Source organism: Eremomyces bilateralis (assembly GCF_010015585.1).
Source record: "Eremomyces bilateralis CBS 781.70 unplaced genomic scaffold P152scaffold_2, whole genome shotgun sequence".
Classification (NCBI taxonomy): Eukaryota; Fungi; Ascomycota; class Dothideomycetes; order Eremomycetales; family Eremomycetaceae; genus Eremomyces; species Eremomyces bilateralis.
Genome location: NW_022985068.1, coordinates 572,450 through 588,330, shown reverse-complemented (window position 1 = coordinate 588,330; position 15,881 = coordinate 572,450). Strand labels below are relative to the sequence as shown.

The 15,881-nt window shown below is 50.9% G+C and overlaps 6 protein-coding genes across 6 annotated transcripts; 3 read left to right on the top strand and 3 right to left on the bottom strand.

Moving 5' to 3' along the window:
* Nucleotides 1-2,949: 2,949 nt before the first annotated feature.
* Nucleotides 2,950-4,177, bottom strand: P152DRAFT_504936 (aquaporin-like protein; the record flags this gene model as incomplete). The annotated part of the gene is made up of 5 exons (XM_033682403.1): nt 2,950-2,981; nt 3,044-3,413; nt 3,480-3,755; nt 3,814-3,965; nt 4,024-4,177. The coding sequence occupies 5 exons, from the start codon at nt 4,175-4,177 to the stop codon at nt 2,950-2,952; spliced, it is 984 nt and encodes a 327-aa protein (XP_033537841.1).
* Nucleotides 4,178-5,566: 1,389 nt separating this feature from the next.
* On the bottom strand, nt 5,567-7,544 carry P152DRAFT_454464 (uncharacterized protein). The gene is made up of 2 exons (XM_033678593.1): nt 7,263-7,544; nt 5,567-7,205 (listed from the first exon to the last, which is right to left on the bottom strand). Exon 2 carries the CDS (start codon nt 7,069-7,071, stop codon nt 5,989-5,991), a length of 1,083 nt encoding a protein of 360 aa, XP_033537840.1. The 5' UTR covers nt 7,072-7,205; nt 7,263-7,544; the 3' UTR covers nt 5,567-5,988.
* A 700-nt stretch (nt 7,545-8,244) lies between these two features.
* On the top strand, nt 8,245-9,806 carry P152DRAFT_389088 (histone deacetylase; the record flags this gene model as incomplete). Its single annotated transcript, XM_033675964.1, has 2 exons — nt 8,245-8,654; nt 8,705-9,806. 2 exons carry the CDS (start codon nt 8,245-8,247, stop codon nt 9,804-9,806), a joined length of 1,512 nt encoding a protein of 503 aa, XP_033537839.1.
* A 1,560-nt stretch (nt 9,807-11,366) lies between these two features.
* On the top strand, nt 11,367-12,252 carry P152DRAFT_114266 (uncharacterized protein). The gene has a single exon (XM_033673653.1). The coding sequence runs from the start codon at nt 11,493-11,495 to the stop codon at nt 12,015-12,017; it is 525 nt and encodes a 174-aa protein (XP_033537838.1). The 5' UTR covers nt 11,367-11,492; the 3' UTR covers nt 12,018-12,252.
* A 580-nt stretch (nt 12,253-12,832) lies between these two features.
* Nucleotides 12,833-13,514, top strand: P152DRAFT_470251 (uncharacterized protein; the record flags this gene model as incomplete). Its single annotated transcript, XM_033680957.1, has 3 exons — nt 12,833-12,931; nt 12,977-13,149; nt 13,214-13,514. The coding sequence occupies 3 exons, from the start codon at nt 12,833-12,835 to the stop codon at nt 13,512-13,514; spliced, it is 573 nt and encodes a 190-aa protein (XP_033537837.1).
* A 312-nt stretch (nt 13,515-13,826) lies between these two features.
* P152DRAFT_114126 (S-adenosylmethionine synthetase) lies at nt 13,827-15,692 on the bottom strand. Its single transcript, XM_033673651.1, has 3 exons — nt 15,200-15,692; nt 14,428-15,123; nt 13,827-14,380 (listed from the first exon to the last, which is right to left on the bottom strand). The coding sequence occupies exons 1-3, from the start codon at nt 15,283-15,285 to the stop codon at nt 13,990-13,992; spliced, it is 1,173 nt and encodes a 390-aa protein (XP_033537836.1). The 5' UTR covers nt 15,286-15,692; the 3' UTR covers nt 13,827-13,989.
* Nucleotides 15,693-15,881: the final 189 nt, after the last annotated feature.

Sequence of the window (15,881 nt, the reverse complement as noted above, 5' to 3'; positions counted from 1 at the left end):
CGGCTCTCATTGGACATTCCTTTGGCCGATGCCGTCTGTTTGCAGGCCTGTATCACAAATTTCATTGTTCATTGTCTCAAGACATGATTTGGATGTGATTCAGCTCCTTTGTAATAAACAGGGTAGCCATGGGATGCGCCAAACGTCTTCGACTGGTGATATTCAGAACTGGGCGGAATCTGGAGAAGAGGAACGCTAAACTTGTTCATTTTGCAAGCTACCTTCAATATGATCAGACGATCCGCGCGGCTGGTTGCAGCGCGGCGAGGAGCCGGGAGAAGCTTTCCAAGTGCTCGAACAGCCATCACACGATGCTGGTGAGGGCAGCGACAACAGTGACAATGAATTTGATTACCCAGGAGAGCGGAGAAACCTTGTGCAATCACGCACCCAAGAATGGCCGTTCGGAGCCGATGGGAAAGATCGCAGCGTTAAAGCGGAATTAGAACCTCACGACTACTAGGTCTTTCCAAAAACAATGGGTTCATGGCGCATCCCGGAATAATCCTACATGATACACCTACTACCCGCGACTGCGGATACAGACAGCCGGTGGATGATTCGGAGGGGGTCATCCAACAAGAGCAGGAAAACAAGTCGTAATTATCAATAGACGAACCGGCACCTTTGAAGATCAAAAAAAACTAGGCTCAAGATCAAGATCAAGACTCCCCAGGAAGTAATTCTGATGACAGACCTTGGTGCCATTTATACGGAACTGCGGAAAGTGCAGAATCTGTTGACAGGTCGCACTGAATATGGTCCTATACCAGACCAGATAATAGGGGCATTGAGAAGAGCAGAGGAACTTGAGCCGATCCCATAGGAGTACATGCCGTCTCTTTACATCGAGGGCATGCCCACTCCAACCTTCCAAGGTCTTGCGCTATGCGTCGAAATGCTTGACAGACTTGTTAGAGCAGAAGACAATGAGCGCATCGAGATGCTCAATAGCCTCATAGAAAAAGAAGAGGAAAAATGAAAACATCACACAAAGGTCGATTTCGAAACCCGAAGCCATGACTCCCTGTTTTCCGACGGTTCATACGATGGTTCGCCTTATGACGACAAACCCGATCGCAGAACATCCGAGATTCGGCGAAAGCTCTCCAAGGCAGAGCTGTCCGATGCCAAATGCATTGTCGAAGACTTGAAAACTAAGACAAACACCGCGAAAAACTCGCTAGATGAGACCCCTCCGCTAGATTCTGCCCGAATCGCCAACAAAGGAGGTGTTGGACTGATCTTACCTGCACAGGAGGCTCTTGATTCCACTCGACCAGCAGCCGCTAATAAGAGTCTTTTCGGGCGGATCATGCTCGCAGAAGCGGACCTCGACCAACATGCAGCATCGGCGAACCGCGCTTATCAGTCGCAAACAGCAAGCGCGCCCAGTCAACCCCTAAATCAAGAGATTCCCGTTCCGTAATTGAAGGACTTCCACAAGCCGAGGCAACTCACGGCAAAAGGCATTGCTAGTCAACTCATGGACGTATTCGACAATCCAATTCTAGGCAATGATGGCTCGGGAAAGAGGAGGTGGTCAATCCTTTGTGCCTCCGGTTGGTAATGACATCCACGATGCAAGCGTGTCTTGGTACTCTAAAGCCGTCGAGGTTGCACATGACGGGATAGACCATATGTAAGTGCTCCCCATCGATCCCTCAAACGCCGTCCGCAACGCATAAGCGAAATGAGAGGGACGAATCTAGTCTTGTACCCAAGAGACTCCAACAGTGGATCGATGCCAAATCACTGACGATAACCAGCGATTTTGGAAAGCCAGAAAACTACGATTTCATCCTTCAACGTGGTATCGTTTACTTCTTCCTCCGTCGCGAAGTTAGTTATGGCAACTTCCGCGAGACCATGATCGTCTTGCGGCCTGGCAGCGGTGGCATCCCAAGTCTCTGGACGACCAGTCGAGGAATACTGTTATAACGATCCCTCGTCGTCCGTTACTGTACTATCTGGACAATTGGTGGATGGCCGACGTTGAGCGTGCGTGCGCTCCCATGGATGACCTGTGTCATTGGATGGAACACGGTGATGATGCGGACCGCCTATCATTCGAGGAAGGCCAAGGGCATGAGCAAGGAGAAGTGCGGCTGGACAAACGCCGCTGCTATCTCGTAGGAGAAGGTGCCCTACGCGCTGGTTAGAAGCGGTGGTGTGACACACCTCCCGTATATGCTGGCGACCAAGTCACAATATCCTGAACTGCAACAGAAGGCAAGAGTGCAACAATGTGGCTCAATGGTGGTTGTCGCAAAGATCCGAATATCCCATGTCCACCATACTATGTTTACAGTTCGATGGCAAGGAATATCTTCCTCTGCAGCCGACTCATCTACATTACGAGCTGACACAATTGGTATTCATTGGCTCAGAGACACTGCCGCATCGTCTGGAGAACTTGGACAAGCTCACCGAGGATAAATTGGAGCGAGAGGAAGAAATCAAGCTTGGCGAGCTGAAAGGTACGTAGCTTTAGTATTGGCATGTCTGGTTGCATTGGCTAAAGGTTCGATCAGATTACAGCATGGCTTGGGGATAGCCAGAGAAGTTGAGGTCGGAGCTTCCAGCCGTGTCGTCGACATGGAATTCATGGGCACCGTCATATCCTCCCTGACAGAATCCAATCTAGCAAAGGATATACCATTCGCTCTGAAGTGCTTGCATTTTAAGAGTGTGACTGACATATTTTGCCCTAATGCCAAAGCAATAGGCTTTGCCCCACTTGTCAACAAAATCAGCATTTGATAGTCACACTGTCACGTCCACGCGAAAACGAGTCCATCGCCTCTAGAATTAAATTTGCCGAGTCAACACCGAGACAGTTCAGAAAACTATATACATACAGGAACATCTTCTCACCAGTCTTCCCATCAATATTGCGCCATTCTTCTCTCTATCTGGTGCGATGCCTATGTTTGCAGTCGCATCCATTTACACTCCTAGACTGAGCTCTGTAGCCAAGCCTGATTCAAACAAAGCGCCTATGACTTTGAGCTAAATTCACTATACTCATCTTGCTGCGGACGGTCAAGTTTGCCAGTCTTGCTCAGATGGCGGTACAAGCCCTCGTCTCCGCTCTCATGTCGAGTGACGCCCTTCGCGATTCGATCCAAACTATCACGCATCACAACCTCATAGTAAGACACGGCAACCAACGTGGCCGGGATGTTGATGATGATGGAGATCCACGAGTAGTTCATGTAGCTGAAAACATCCCATCCGTAGAAGACGGCGGCGGCGAGGCGACAACCGAGATCACGAGCCATGTTCGTCGAGATGGTGGCGGGAGCGAAGCCCCAGATCATAGCAGCGTATGCAAGACCAACAACGAAGGGGGCGCCAGCTGGATGAATGAACGGGTTGCCAGGGTCGAGGACAGACCAGATAACCAGGCCCTGTGAGCGTTAGTACCAGGTTCTCTCTCCATTGCCAGCGGCGATCGATCGGAAATACCAACTTACCAAGAAAGTATCGACGAAGAACTCGATCAGGACGAGAGATCCTTGGTTAGTCTGGGTTGGCATAGGCAGAGTGACCAAAATGCTGGCTGGGCCTCCATTGAATACAGTGCCCAGACCGGCCTTCGTGGTCGTCGCCGCGTACAGAGAGATTTGCTCGTGGTATTGTCCCATTAAGAGGACACCAGCGAGGAAAGCACCGAAAATCTGGGCAGCGATGTAGAAGGGGACTTTCTTCCAAGGGAAGCCACGAAAGATAGCGAGGGAAAGCGTGATACCCTGTTTAAGATTGTTAGGCTCGAGTCCGAGCGCGTCGTTGATTAAGTTAAGGTCATACCGGACTGAAATGACCACCCGATGTTGCAGCAGAAGTGATGATAGCAAACGCTATGCCAAGTGCGTACGCCCAGCCGATCTGGAAGATCGAACTGAATTGGGCTTCCATGTGATTGAGCGTAAATGAGGCGGTAGATGCAATCCCGGGATAGACTGTTCCACTCAGTCAGTACATTCAGTGTGCTTTGGTGTTTCTAACGGTCATTCGTACCGTAGATAAACACTCCGGTTGCTTCAGCTGCCATTTCTCGCAGAAGCCTGGGCCTGGAATGTTCGAAAGCCAGGCGTCTTTGGGTAACAGGATGCCTCTCGATTACATGACGGTGGACATGCTTCTGAACCGCTTCTGTTACTCCCAACTCCATGACGCCACGTCCAGGTGATCCGTCCAACATAGTTGAAGATGTATGAATTAATTCTCACTAGGGCTAAAGACAAAATGGAGAGTAGTATTGAGAAAGAGACGGACTTTGGAATGAGAGGAAAGCGTCTGTCAAGAATGAGAAGATGCTCGATGAAAGAGGGCACACCATAGGATTTAACGGATGTCCGCGGCGTGTATGCGTGTATCTCCACGACTACTCTATTGCGGGTCTATCATATATCGCCTCCCTGTTTGACGGCTGTAGTATGTCTGGGAGAGATGCAGGTACAAATTGCAAGGCATTATGAAGAAGACAGCCAGGGAACTACCATCCAGCTTCCTACCTAGCCATCATCCATAACACTGGCCACTACATTGTAGTCTCCAGGGCGGAATTCGGGGCACTCTCTGGTACCGCTTCATCTACTTACCTTGTTAGCGAGGCATCGAAGGGTGCAGGGGAATCTTGGAAGCCATGGAGAGAGTCCACACTCCACAGTCCACAACTATGAGGGGCCCCGCGGCTGACCAGTTAGGCTATCAGAAACTGCGAGTCCTCCATGCTCTTGTGTGGGGCGTATCCGGGCGGACCGGTATGTAAGAAACAGAAATGCGAAGCTCATTTGATATCATCAAGGTAATTCATCCTGGTGCGCCGCTCTTTGCCCAGAGTAGCCAAGTTGCGTCACAGATTTATGGCGTTTGCTTATTTGGACCAAGGCCACGGATCGTGGACGCAGGATTGCGTTATAATTGAGAGATTCCTTCCTCGTTCATTTTTAATCAAGGTGACGGAGACAGATGGATTGCAAGGTCAAGGGTTGTCCCCAGGAGGCGGGCCTAATTAGGTTAGGATGAAGATGTTCGATATTGGATTGTGGAGTGAGGCTCAGCTCCGGGTCGATACTACCGAGGTCGGGTTCTAACTTGACCAGGTTTAGAGAAAGCTTAGCATTTGTATTTTGTTCCTCTCGATCGCACCATAATCAAGTAATATTCATCACTCACTGACTATGTAACAAGAGAAGGCTCTGCTGTGGAGATATAGAAGGATTTGGCAGTTAACCCACATGGCCGTGAACCTCCACAAAAGGACGAAATGGGAAATCTAAGTCTTGACCACACCTAGCGATAACTGGGAGGCGAGAATGTGCCGAGGAGTTATGTGCGTCAGACTGCAAAGGCAGGACTTTGAACGACCTGAGACCCACGCATCGCTTCTGATGGGCTACAAGTGGGAACCAACTGGATCCATACACTGGTCATCTACAGCAAGCGGCTCGGCTGAACAGCGGGATAGGTATCTAAAACGTAGAAAGGAATGGAAGGCGGGATACCCATGGGGTATGGACTAGGTAGTGAGTGCACAACCCGCTGACTGGCCCAAAGGTTGGTTTCATAGTGATCAATTTCTGATGGGTATCTAAACTATTCATGAAAGTGGCCATTCTTGGTATGGCAATTAGGAGGAAATTCGTACGCTTTGCGTGACATGCGATGCTCAAGGCCGATCCTCATCTGCTCTGGATCATGGATATGCGCCCAAGGCGTTGTTGAAGCCTTTCTTTTGCAACCATCTGGATAAAACGTCACGCAAGCAAAATGCTTGTCGACGCAGCTAAGCCTCGCCTAGACCGCCAGGAGGTAGATCGGAATTCGGAACACAGCATCCTTTAGGGCTCCTCGTCGTTCCGTTTCCGCAAAGTTCTCCAGTCCACAATGTATGTTCGCGGGTGAAATTCGCCGGGCCGCGGAAGGTGATAGCTATCTAGCTTCATAGAAGCTAGTCGAAGAATGACAGCGAGACCATCTTCATGCCTTCTTGATTCGGCTCGGTGGAAGCTTGGAGCATTCGGGGCATAACCAGTCTCCCACAGGTTCCTTATCAATCCCGATACATCCCCAGTGGAACCATTGATATTTGCAGTTCGCATTGTCGCAAGCCACCATGTCTCCGTAGCTGACGCTCTGGCAAAAGCAGTACTTGGTGTCGTCGCCGTCCTCTTCCTCCCCTTCGTCCATCTCATCCGCTGCTCCGTCATGCTGGCCCACATGAAGTGCTGTGTCGTCCGAGCCTTCGGATGCCTCCGTTCCGCTTTCGTCTTCCGAGACACCTGTAGTGCTTGGCGAGGCGCCTTTGAGTCCCAAGCGCCGCATCTGCGCCTTCTTCTGTTGACCTTTCACTAGCCGCTTGCGCATGGTGGCCAACTGCGAACTGGTCCCAGGCTTCTTGGTTTGTGCGGGAGTGCCCTTCTTCAAACCAGAGGCAGGAACGCTGCCAGCTCGACTTGCTGGTGCACTGCCCTTTGGAGTTCCGGGACCCAAGCTGCTCTGACGTAAACTGGAGCCAGCTGTGGGGACTGCTGAGTTGAGACGCCGTCGCTTCGTGTCACTGCCCACACTCATTTCTCGGGTACGCTGTGCGGCACCTGCGCTCATAGAATGCGCAAGGGGATGTGACCCGTGAAGGGGTCCGGCGGCACCAGCAGGGCTAGCATGTCGTACGGATGCTGCCGCTCCCGTCCCTCCAGGACCGCCAGCGAGATGGACTTGTGCAACCATTCGAGCGACAGCCGCATTGGCAATGTTTCCGGCAGGGACGTTTACCGAGAGAGGATGTAGTGGAGTGTTTGCGCCGGTGTTGGTTGTGGAGGTAGAGGGGGCGACAAGGTTGCCAGGGGAGGGACGGAGGAGGGAAGGAAGCTGTGGATCGTGCGGTATCGAGCCATCATTTTGGAGGTCCCGAACCTTGACGTCGAAACGTTTGATGTGGCGGTCCAAGAGCGCTGCCGCCTTCTCGGAAAATGCCACCTTCTCCGCCTGTAGGGCCTTTGCCTTGTCATACTGTTGGTAGACAATCTTGACGTAGGCATCTTCTTTGGGATTTTTGGCCATAATCCCATTTGCCTTGATGAACTTCTGAATACTCGTATCTCGATTATGGATTATGGATAGACATTCTCGTATCATCTCTTCTTTTGCTTCCATCTCTTCAAATAAGTGAGCAACCTCGGCCGGCAAGTTTGCAACTGAAAGTCAAGGTCAGAACATGGCTTCCAGTCTATGTAGCCACCATCTCGGCTTACCATCATGTACAAACTGCTCCAGGACAGTCGCTGGGTCGTCCGCGGTGGCCATGGTAGGTGGCGGGGTTGGGCGATCCCAAACGTTGTCTGCACGCCGCGCGGAGGATGCGAAGTAAAGAGATACGTATGGGTAGACGAATGAAAAGAAAGAAGTGCTGTAGATTATGGAAAGTAGTATCTTTTCGTTTGAATGACTGATGCGCTTGTTAGCGGCCCGTGAGATACTCTCAACGTTGTAAACGTTGAGGGAAGTGAGAGATGTGGAGATGGTTCTGAGGTCCAAACACGAACTTATGGTGATGGATGACGGGTGACAAGGATTGGGCTTGTTGTTGCATATAACGTCACGTGACTTTCAGTGAACTTCCTTTGGAGGTGAAGTGAAATGAGTTGAAGTGCTGACAAGAATTATGACTTAACTGATAATGTGGATGTAATTTGAATTGGCTCTTTTCCCTCCCTACTTCATAGGAATCCTCTCATGGTATAGGTGACTGATTTCTTGACTTGTCCTCCATAACCACATGACATTGAACTGAGATACCACGTGATTTACGCCACACTGCAAGTTTCAAATGGCCTAACGCCACACTTCAATCCTCATTACGCCACAATTCAACCCATTTTATGCCACACTTACGGTCAAGCCACCCTGCGCCGCAATTGAAGAACGCAATTCTTGTTGCCTTGATGCCTGCACGTCGTAGTTCCGGTTCAAGGGGACCTTCAAGGTCTCGAGGTCGACCCTGTGGTAGTCGTGCGAACTTGTCAACTCCATCCACCTCGAGAAGAATCACCAGATCTCTATCCGCTTCCCAAGAGTTCAATCAAGTCCAGGAAGAAGAGGCTGGCCAGGGAACAACGCCACGGAAATTTCAGGTACGAAACTTGACAGCGTTATTATGGCCCTTGTCTCACCGAATTATAGTCCAATTTGCCCTTTCGAAGTCAGTCTGGCTTCGCTGGCTCTGGAACCAGTAGCATGCCAGTGGGTAATTTCCTTCAGCATAAGGGGAATGGAATCGTTCAAGAATGGGACGGCTCAGACATTCCAAGAACGTTTTTGAGCCCTGAACCCCCCCAGCTGATTGACCTGGAGACATGGAGAGGGTTCACCGACGAACAGAAACTTGCCATTGTCGAAAAAGAGGCGGATGAGAATGGCATCGAGCGACCGACGGGTTATAATGTGTCTTTCCATTATAACCCCAAAGTTGAAGGCCATCATTTCGGTCGATCGCATCCCATGAAGCCATGGCGATTAACCCTCACCAAGCAACTCGTGCTCGGCTACGGGCTGCAATATGCCATGGACACGTATGTGTCGCGTCCAGCGAGTAGGCAGGAGCTCGAAATATTCCATGGGAAATCGTATTTGAATTTCTTGTCAAGGTGAGCGTCTATCATTGGTAGTAGTGGTTAACCTGCTGACTGCTTAACAGCATTACCCCCGAAAATATGGAGCAAATGGGCGATCTTGGAAGGTTCAACTTCGGAGACGACTGCCCAGTATTCGACGGAATGTGGGATTATTGTCGACTATATGCCGGAGCCTCCTTCGATGCGGCGGCAAAGTTGATCAGTAAACAATCGGACATCGCGATTAATTGGTCCGGCGGACTTCATCATGCCAAGAAAAACGAAGCTTCCGGATTTTGCTACATCAACGACATCGTCTTGGCTATTCAAGCGATGCTAACTGTGGAGAGTCGTGTTCTCTACGTCGACATCGACGTTCACCACGGAGATGGTGTTGAACAAGCCTTTTGGTCTACCGATCGAGTCATGACTCTCAGCTACCACAAATTCGGCGACTTCTTCCCTGGTACGGGAGCTATGGATGAAACCGGACCAGAAAGCATTGAAAATCCAGGCTGGAAGATGGCCCTGAACGTACCCTTGCACGATGGCATCGACGATGAGCAGTATCGGGATCTATTCTCCGAGATCACCGGTGCTGCCATTGAGACGTTCAATCCCGGTGCCATTGTTCTGCAATGCGGTGCTGATAGCTTGGGTGGCGATCGACTTGGCAAGTTCAATCTCAACATCAGAGCCCACGGTTACTGCATCGAATTTGTCAAGTCCAAATGCCACAACCGACGGCTCATGCTGGTTGGCGGTGGTGGTTACACGCCGCGAAACGTGGCTCGCGCGTGGTGCCACGAGACATCTGTCTGCGTTGGTGCTTCGCTTAAAAATCATATTCCTGGGCATGTTCCTTATCGACAGGCATTTACTGGAGAAGAGAACGGCGACGGACTAATGTATCCCGACCTCGCCAACCACCCCTCGAAACGTCACCCAAATCTGCACTCGAAGGAGTACTTGCAGATGATGAAACAGAACATCCATACCCAGTTACGATTCATCCAAAACACCGCGACTATCAAGATGGACCGCCTGCCGGACAATTACCTGCAATTGCGAGCTGAAGTTGACAAACAATTCCGGGAAGAGCAAGAGGAGAGAGAGCGGCTGGAGGCGGAACGCAAGCAGAAGGAGAAGAATATCGGCAGCAAGAACGAGCTCCGGGGAACTTGAGATATCTGGTTGGCCTCATTCAAGATAATAGCGGGTCTCAATGCCTCGATATCGACACAACCAACGAGGGGTTCTGGTCTCGTGTCTACACAACCCGCCACAGTAGTATCCTCACAAGCACAGGGATCGTGCAGGGAGAATATCATATTACTCCCCACGCCACCAAAGCACCGCTGTGGAAGCATTCTGGGAGATATCCCATGCAGAGGATACGAAGAGCAGCTATATGGTCATGCTCAATGCGGACTAGCTGGGTCCGCGATACGAAAGGTGTCTGTATGATATGGGCAAAAGCATGCCAGCAAAACCTCACAAGGCAACCGCTGGTTACCGTACGGGTTGTTTAGCAATCCACCAATATCTCCACCATGCGGTTGGGTAGAGCCTGTTGCTGAAGGCCGAAGTCTTGCCCGACTCGGATTTGTAATCGTGAGTCAGATGGAATAAATTCACTGGGTTTCTGCCCCCAATTGCTAGAGAATTTGAAAGCTTCGAAGATTGCTACTTATAAATTGACCGACTTGAGACTTGAGACGCCATGCGGTTTATCTACAATTAGTTAATGACTAAGGTAACTAACGTATTCCACAAGCGAGTGGCCCATACAAGCGAGTGGCCCAGCTCATTTTACTAGTAAATTCGACAAAATTCGATATCAATATCTCAACAACCACTGGGTAATATAGTCTGAAAACTTAGAATTAGGTTTTCCTATCGATTTCTAGCTTATTATTAGAATCTTAGAGCTTTATCTTTTATAGTTATAAAGATATAGAGATTTGGTCTCTAAATCTTGCCAAGAAGTAGGTATCTCTATACCTGTAAAAGCTAGGGCTTTAATATTTCAATAGTAAGCTAGAAATGGCTAGGAAAACCTAACTCTAAGTTTTCAGACTATATTATCCAGTGGTTGTTGAGATATTGATATCGAATTTTGTCGAATTTACTAGTAAAATGAGCTGGGCCACTCGCTTGTATGGGCCACTCGCTTGTGGAATACGTTAGTAGTAGCTCCACTAAGGCAGCCATCAAACATCGAAGTCGCTAGCTGACCTATTATTAGAGTGCTGTACGCCTGTACTGTACCTCATGGGAATTGGGATAATGATTATGAATCTTGTTCTGGTGTATTTGAATCCATTGTGCGGGTACCTGGATTTGTCAATGAGCCCAATTCAACTTCTCCAATCCTGGTTACGTCCCCCATCTACTACCAGGTCTAGCGCAACTCGTCCTTTTTCACGAGTTCTTGAGGACAAGTGTATAGTCTTGCACTGTTCTCCGTTCTCAGTCGGTCACTTTCCGGCAAGTATTTCGCCCAATGAGGTTTATGGGATTCGGGTTCTCGTCTTGCGGGCGCTATATCTCCCCGGCGGAATCGGATGGTCTCAATGGTCCGTCGGATTCGTCGGATTCGTCCGTGACCGAGCTTGAGCAATTGAAGCCTGAAACTCGGAATCAATATGGGATTTGTAAGAGCCAAATATTCCTGGGGCGGGTGTGTGCCGTGCAGTATTGGTCCGTCACGAACTATAAAGAGACGCATTGTGGGCAATTTCACTTGGACTACTCGAAGCTGTCCTTGCATCTTTCAAACCATTCTCCAAGTCCTTTAATTGTCCCAACCAAATTCCATTTCATTAGCGGACGTGTCTTTGAGCTCCCTCATCAAACCAGTCCCTCAATATGCCGGTCTCCCTATACGATATTAGTATCCCCGCCTTCATTCGCGGCCTTGAAGTCCTCGACCATGTCCTCAAGAAGGGCGAAGCCTACGCTGAGGAACAGTCCATCTCCCCGCAAACGCTCCTGGACGCCCATTTCGCTAAGGACATGAGAAATCTGATCTACCAGATCCAACGAGCCTCCGACACCGCTAAAGGCACCGCCCACCGCGTGGGCAATGACGTGGCGCCCGTTAGCTTCCCCGACGAGGAGAAAACCTTCGCGGACTTGCACGAACGGATCGTCAACACCGTGAAGTACCTCGAGGAGGTGAAGGCGAGCGCCTTCGAGGGTGTGGAGGAGAAGATCGTCGAAGTCCCGTTCACGGAGTACAAGCTCCCGGGAGTGGCCTTCATATTGACATATGCGCTCCCGAATTTTTACTTCCATGTTACGACGGCGTACTTGATCTTGAGGGACGCTGGCGTACCACTAAGGAAGATCGATTTTCTCCTGGGATCCAAAGCGCCGTCCCCAGCTGCCTGAGCTGCCGACAACTCTTTGACCTCGGGGTCATGACCCTCTTAAGCCAGGGGATCCTTAAGGGCATGAAAATGGACGATATGCAAAAATGCTCCTCAGTGCAGTTAACCAAATTTAAGTCGTTGCTTGGGCTCTGACTCCCTCTTCTCAATCGCTCAACAGTGACCTGTTATATGTCTTGCAAGAATCTGGCTCTCACCGAGCTGAGTTCTGCCTAGCCGTTTCATCTGGTCGGACATCCATCTGCAAGAGGGGCTGATCAAGGGGTATTCGAAGATGATCCGGAAGCACAAGGTGGTTGGACGTAATGAGATTGTGACATAGCAGACGAGTACTGCTGCAAGGACTTTGTACGTGGACATGCCGTTGAAGCAAATGAGGGAAGGAGTGCTTCAATGATTGGATATGTGAGTATCCCTAAAAGCAAATTGGGAGGTTGATGAATGATATTAGAAGTACTAAGCAGGCCCGGAACGCCTGGTACTGGAACACGCGCAACACCGCAAGGTCAGCGACTGAACATGACTGATATCAAAGAGTATGGGAAGGTGGAAGTTCGTGGCGAACTACTAACAAGGATTGATCGTCGCAGTGCACAGCATCGTAGATCTTTTCCTACTCTGTCATTGGATACTTACCTATCTCTGCACAACTCAACTCAATTGAATCCAGTGACATCACACCTCGCCGGCCTTGGCACGCCCTTTCAATGTCACATAAGGGTTATAATATAAACTCAACCTAAACCCGACCAACCACAGTATCCAAAATTAGAACGCCAAAACCAAATTCAGATTCTAGAGATCAATCAAATCACAATGTCCCATCCCCAGCCACAAACCATCACCGGCGGCTGCCTCTGCGAGGCAATCCGATACACCATCACCTCCGAAGCGGGAGAATGGCCTCCCCCCAAAGTACGCCGACATCGGATGCGGAACGCAGCGACTAAATGCAAGTAGAACGCCATCTGCCTCTGCACCATGTGCAGGAAGCATAGCGGCGCACTCATCCCCGTGGCCGCCACGATACCGACCAAAAACGTCAGTCCGCCCTTGCAAAGAAACCCCGCCTTCAAGCTCTACCGGTCCTCCACCGTTGCCCAGCGCGGATTCTGCATCCATTGCGGCAGCTCGTACGTGATGCGATGCGTTCAACGCTCCGGCCGAGCCACGGCCTCAGCTGCTGACGAGGGACAGGATCTGCTTTTTGTACGACGACAGCGCCGACACGGAGATGTGGTTGGGGACGCTGGATGAGGAGGTGTTTTGTGGGGGGAAAGTGCCGGGGACGGAGGTGACGACGAAGCATGGGACGTGGTGTGAGAGAAAGGGCGGGGTGAGTAAGGAAATACGCCGCCGCGCCGGGGGGATATTCATGGAGAATGGGATCGACGGGGTGACGGACTGGATCGCTGGGCCGAAGTACTGGAATCACTGGGGAGGCGGGAAAGAGCCGTTCACTGGGACGGTTGACGAGATGAAGAAGAGAATGGCATGATGTATACCATGGGAGAGTCGCTCGACAGAAGGTAACCGCTGAATTGTAGATTGGGCATGAAGCCCCTTTCGGACTTTCCATGCGAAGATGGTGGTGTGATGTTTTATCGTAGAAGAAATCCTTGGATGATGGCTGCCTGAATTCAAGCATGCCATCCTCGCGCACATATTGTAGCCGACCCCCATTGTCCCGGCGTCTATCTGATCCGATAGTCGCTCACGAAACAAGATGCAGAGAAATGTTGAACTTCTCTATAACGCCTGTGACCCGCAGATGATATTTGGGTATCTTCAATGTTGAATGGCCGGCCCTGACATGCAATGGTGAAGGGAAAAAGCCTTATTACCGCAAGACTTTTGGGTTGGATCTATTAACGCTCGCACTTTAAACGCCGGATAGGAAATAATCGAAATTACCCCATTAATGTTGAACCGCTTTCGAGAATCGCAGGGCATGCGGAAGTGACGGTCGCGGCTTAGAGCACGAGCTCCTTAGGCTGCTCCCACGGGAAGGATTGGTTCGTGAAGTGGCCGTTCTTCGCGGTCTGGTAGTAGATGGGACGGGCAAGGCCAAGCTCCTTGACAATGACACCCGGTCGGAGATCGAAGTTCTTGTTGATGATTTCGACGAGCTGCTTAGAGCTCAGGTCGGAGGTGCCGTAAGAGTCGACAAAGATCGACAGGGGCTCGGCGATACCGATGGCGTAGGAGAGCTGGACGAGGCAGCGGCGGGCAAGGCCGGCCTTGATGAGGGATTTGGCGATCCAGCGGCTGACATAAGCACCTGATCGATCGACCTTGGAGTAATCCTTCCCGGAGAAAGCACCACCACCGTGGGCACCCCATCCACCGTAGGAGTCGACGATGCTGAATGTTGTTAGCGAAGTCTGGGAACAGGCGAGGAACTAGCTTACATCTTGCGGCCAGTCAAGCCGGCGTCGCCCTGGGGACCACCAATGACGAAGCGACCTGAAGGCTGGATGAAGTACTTGGTCTTATCGTCGAGGAGCTCGGCGGGAATGACATTATTGACGACCTTCTCTCGGATCTCCTTTCGGAGCTGCTCAGTGGAGATGTCATCGCTATGCTGGGCGGAGACGACGATGGTGTCAACGCGAAGGGGCTTGACAGCGCCTCCGTCATGAGCATACTCGATAGTAACCTGAGTCTTGGTGTCGGGACGGAGCCATGGGAGCTCGCCGCTCTTGCGGGCCTTCACCATGTACGCATTGAGCTTGTGGGAGAGGATGACGGTCAAGGGAAGCAATTCGGGGGTCTCGTCGGTGGCATAGCCGAACATGATCCCCTGGTCACCAGCACCAAGGTTTTCCAGAGCCTGCTCGTAGTGCAGACCCTGAGCGATATCGACGGATTGATGCTCGACGGCGACCAAGACGTTGCAGGTCTTGTAGTCGAAGCCCTTGGAGGAGTCATCGTAGCCGATATCCTTGATGGTGTCGCGGATGACCTTCTGGTAGTCCAGATGGGATTTGGTGCTAATTTCACCAAAGACCATGATCATGCCGGTCTTGGAGGCAGATTCACAAGCGACCTTGGAAAGGGGGTCATCCTTGAGGCAGGCATCAAGAATGGCGTCTGAGACTTGGTCGCTGTTACAAGAGCGGTCAGCAACCCCGATGGCGACATCAACCATGGATCAACCATGGAATTCCACTACAAACTTACCAGATCTTGTCGGGATGACCTTCACCGACAGACTCGGAGGTGAAGAGGAAAGTCTCCTTCTCAGGAACACCGTTGGGAATGGCCATTGTAGTGGTGGAAGTGGGGGGACTCCGATAGCGGGGCAACAAAGAAAGGATTTACGAAGGAGGCGGGGGGACTGGAAGGGAGATTGGGCGATGGACGGGGGAGAAAGGACTGGTTGTGTAGAGCGACGGAGTGAATTGAAAGGGAAAGGGAGAAAGGGAGAAAAGGAGATTTTCTAGTTGATGTTTGGGATGAGAATAATGAAGAAGAGGAAGATGGCAGTGGAGAAGAGAGAGAAAGGGAAGGGTTTAAAATGGATGAAAACTTACAGCTCCTAAAGGCGCCAAAGGCAACGGTTGCCGAAGTCTTTTTCACTCCCGCACCGGATCGGAGGACCAGAAAGCCATCAGGGGATGTGATTGGCTGTGAGCGACATGGCACCATCCAGTGCAATCTGATATTTCCACCCCAGAACTCCGATAATTAGGTGGTCCATACCAACGCTGCTTCCCAGTTACATCCCGATACTGGTCCCGGTACTGCTGCTACTGGTGAGTGGTGACTGGTCCCGATATTCCTGTCACGGCTCTCAGGCTGCCAGCTCACCTTGTGCTTCCATCCCCGCTCCGTTTGTGTCTTAACTGTCTTCCTTTTCCTT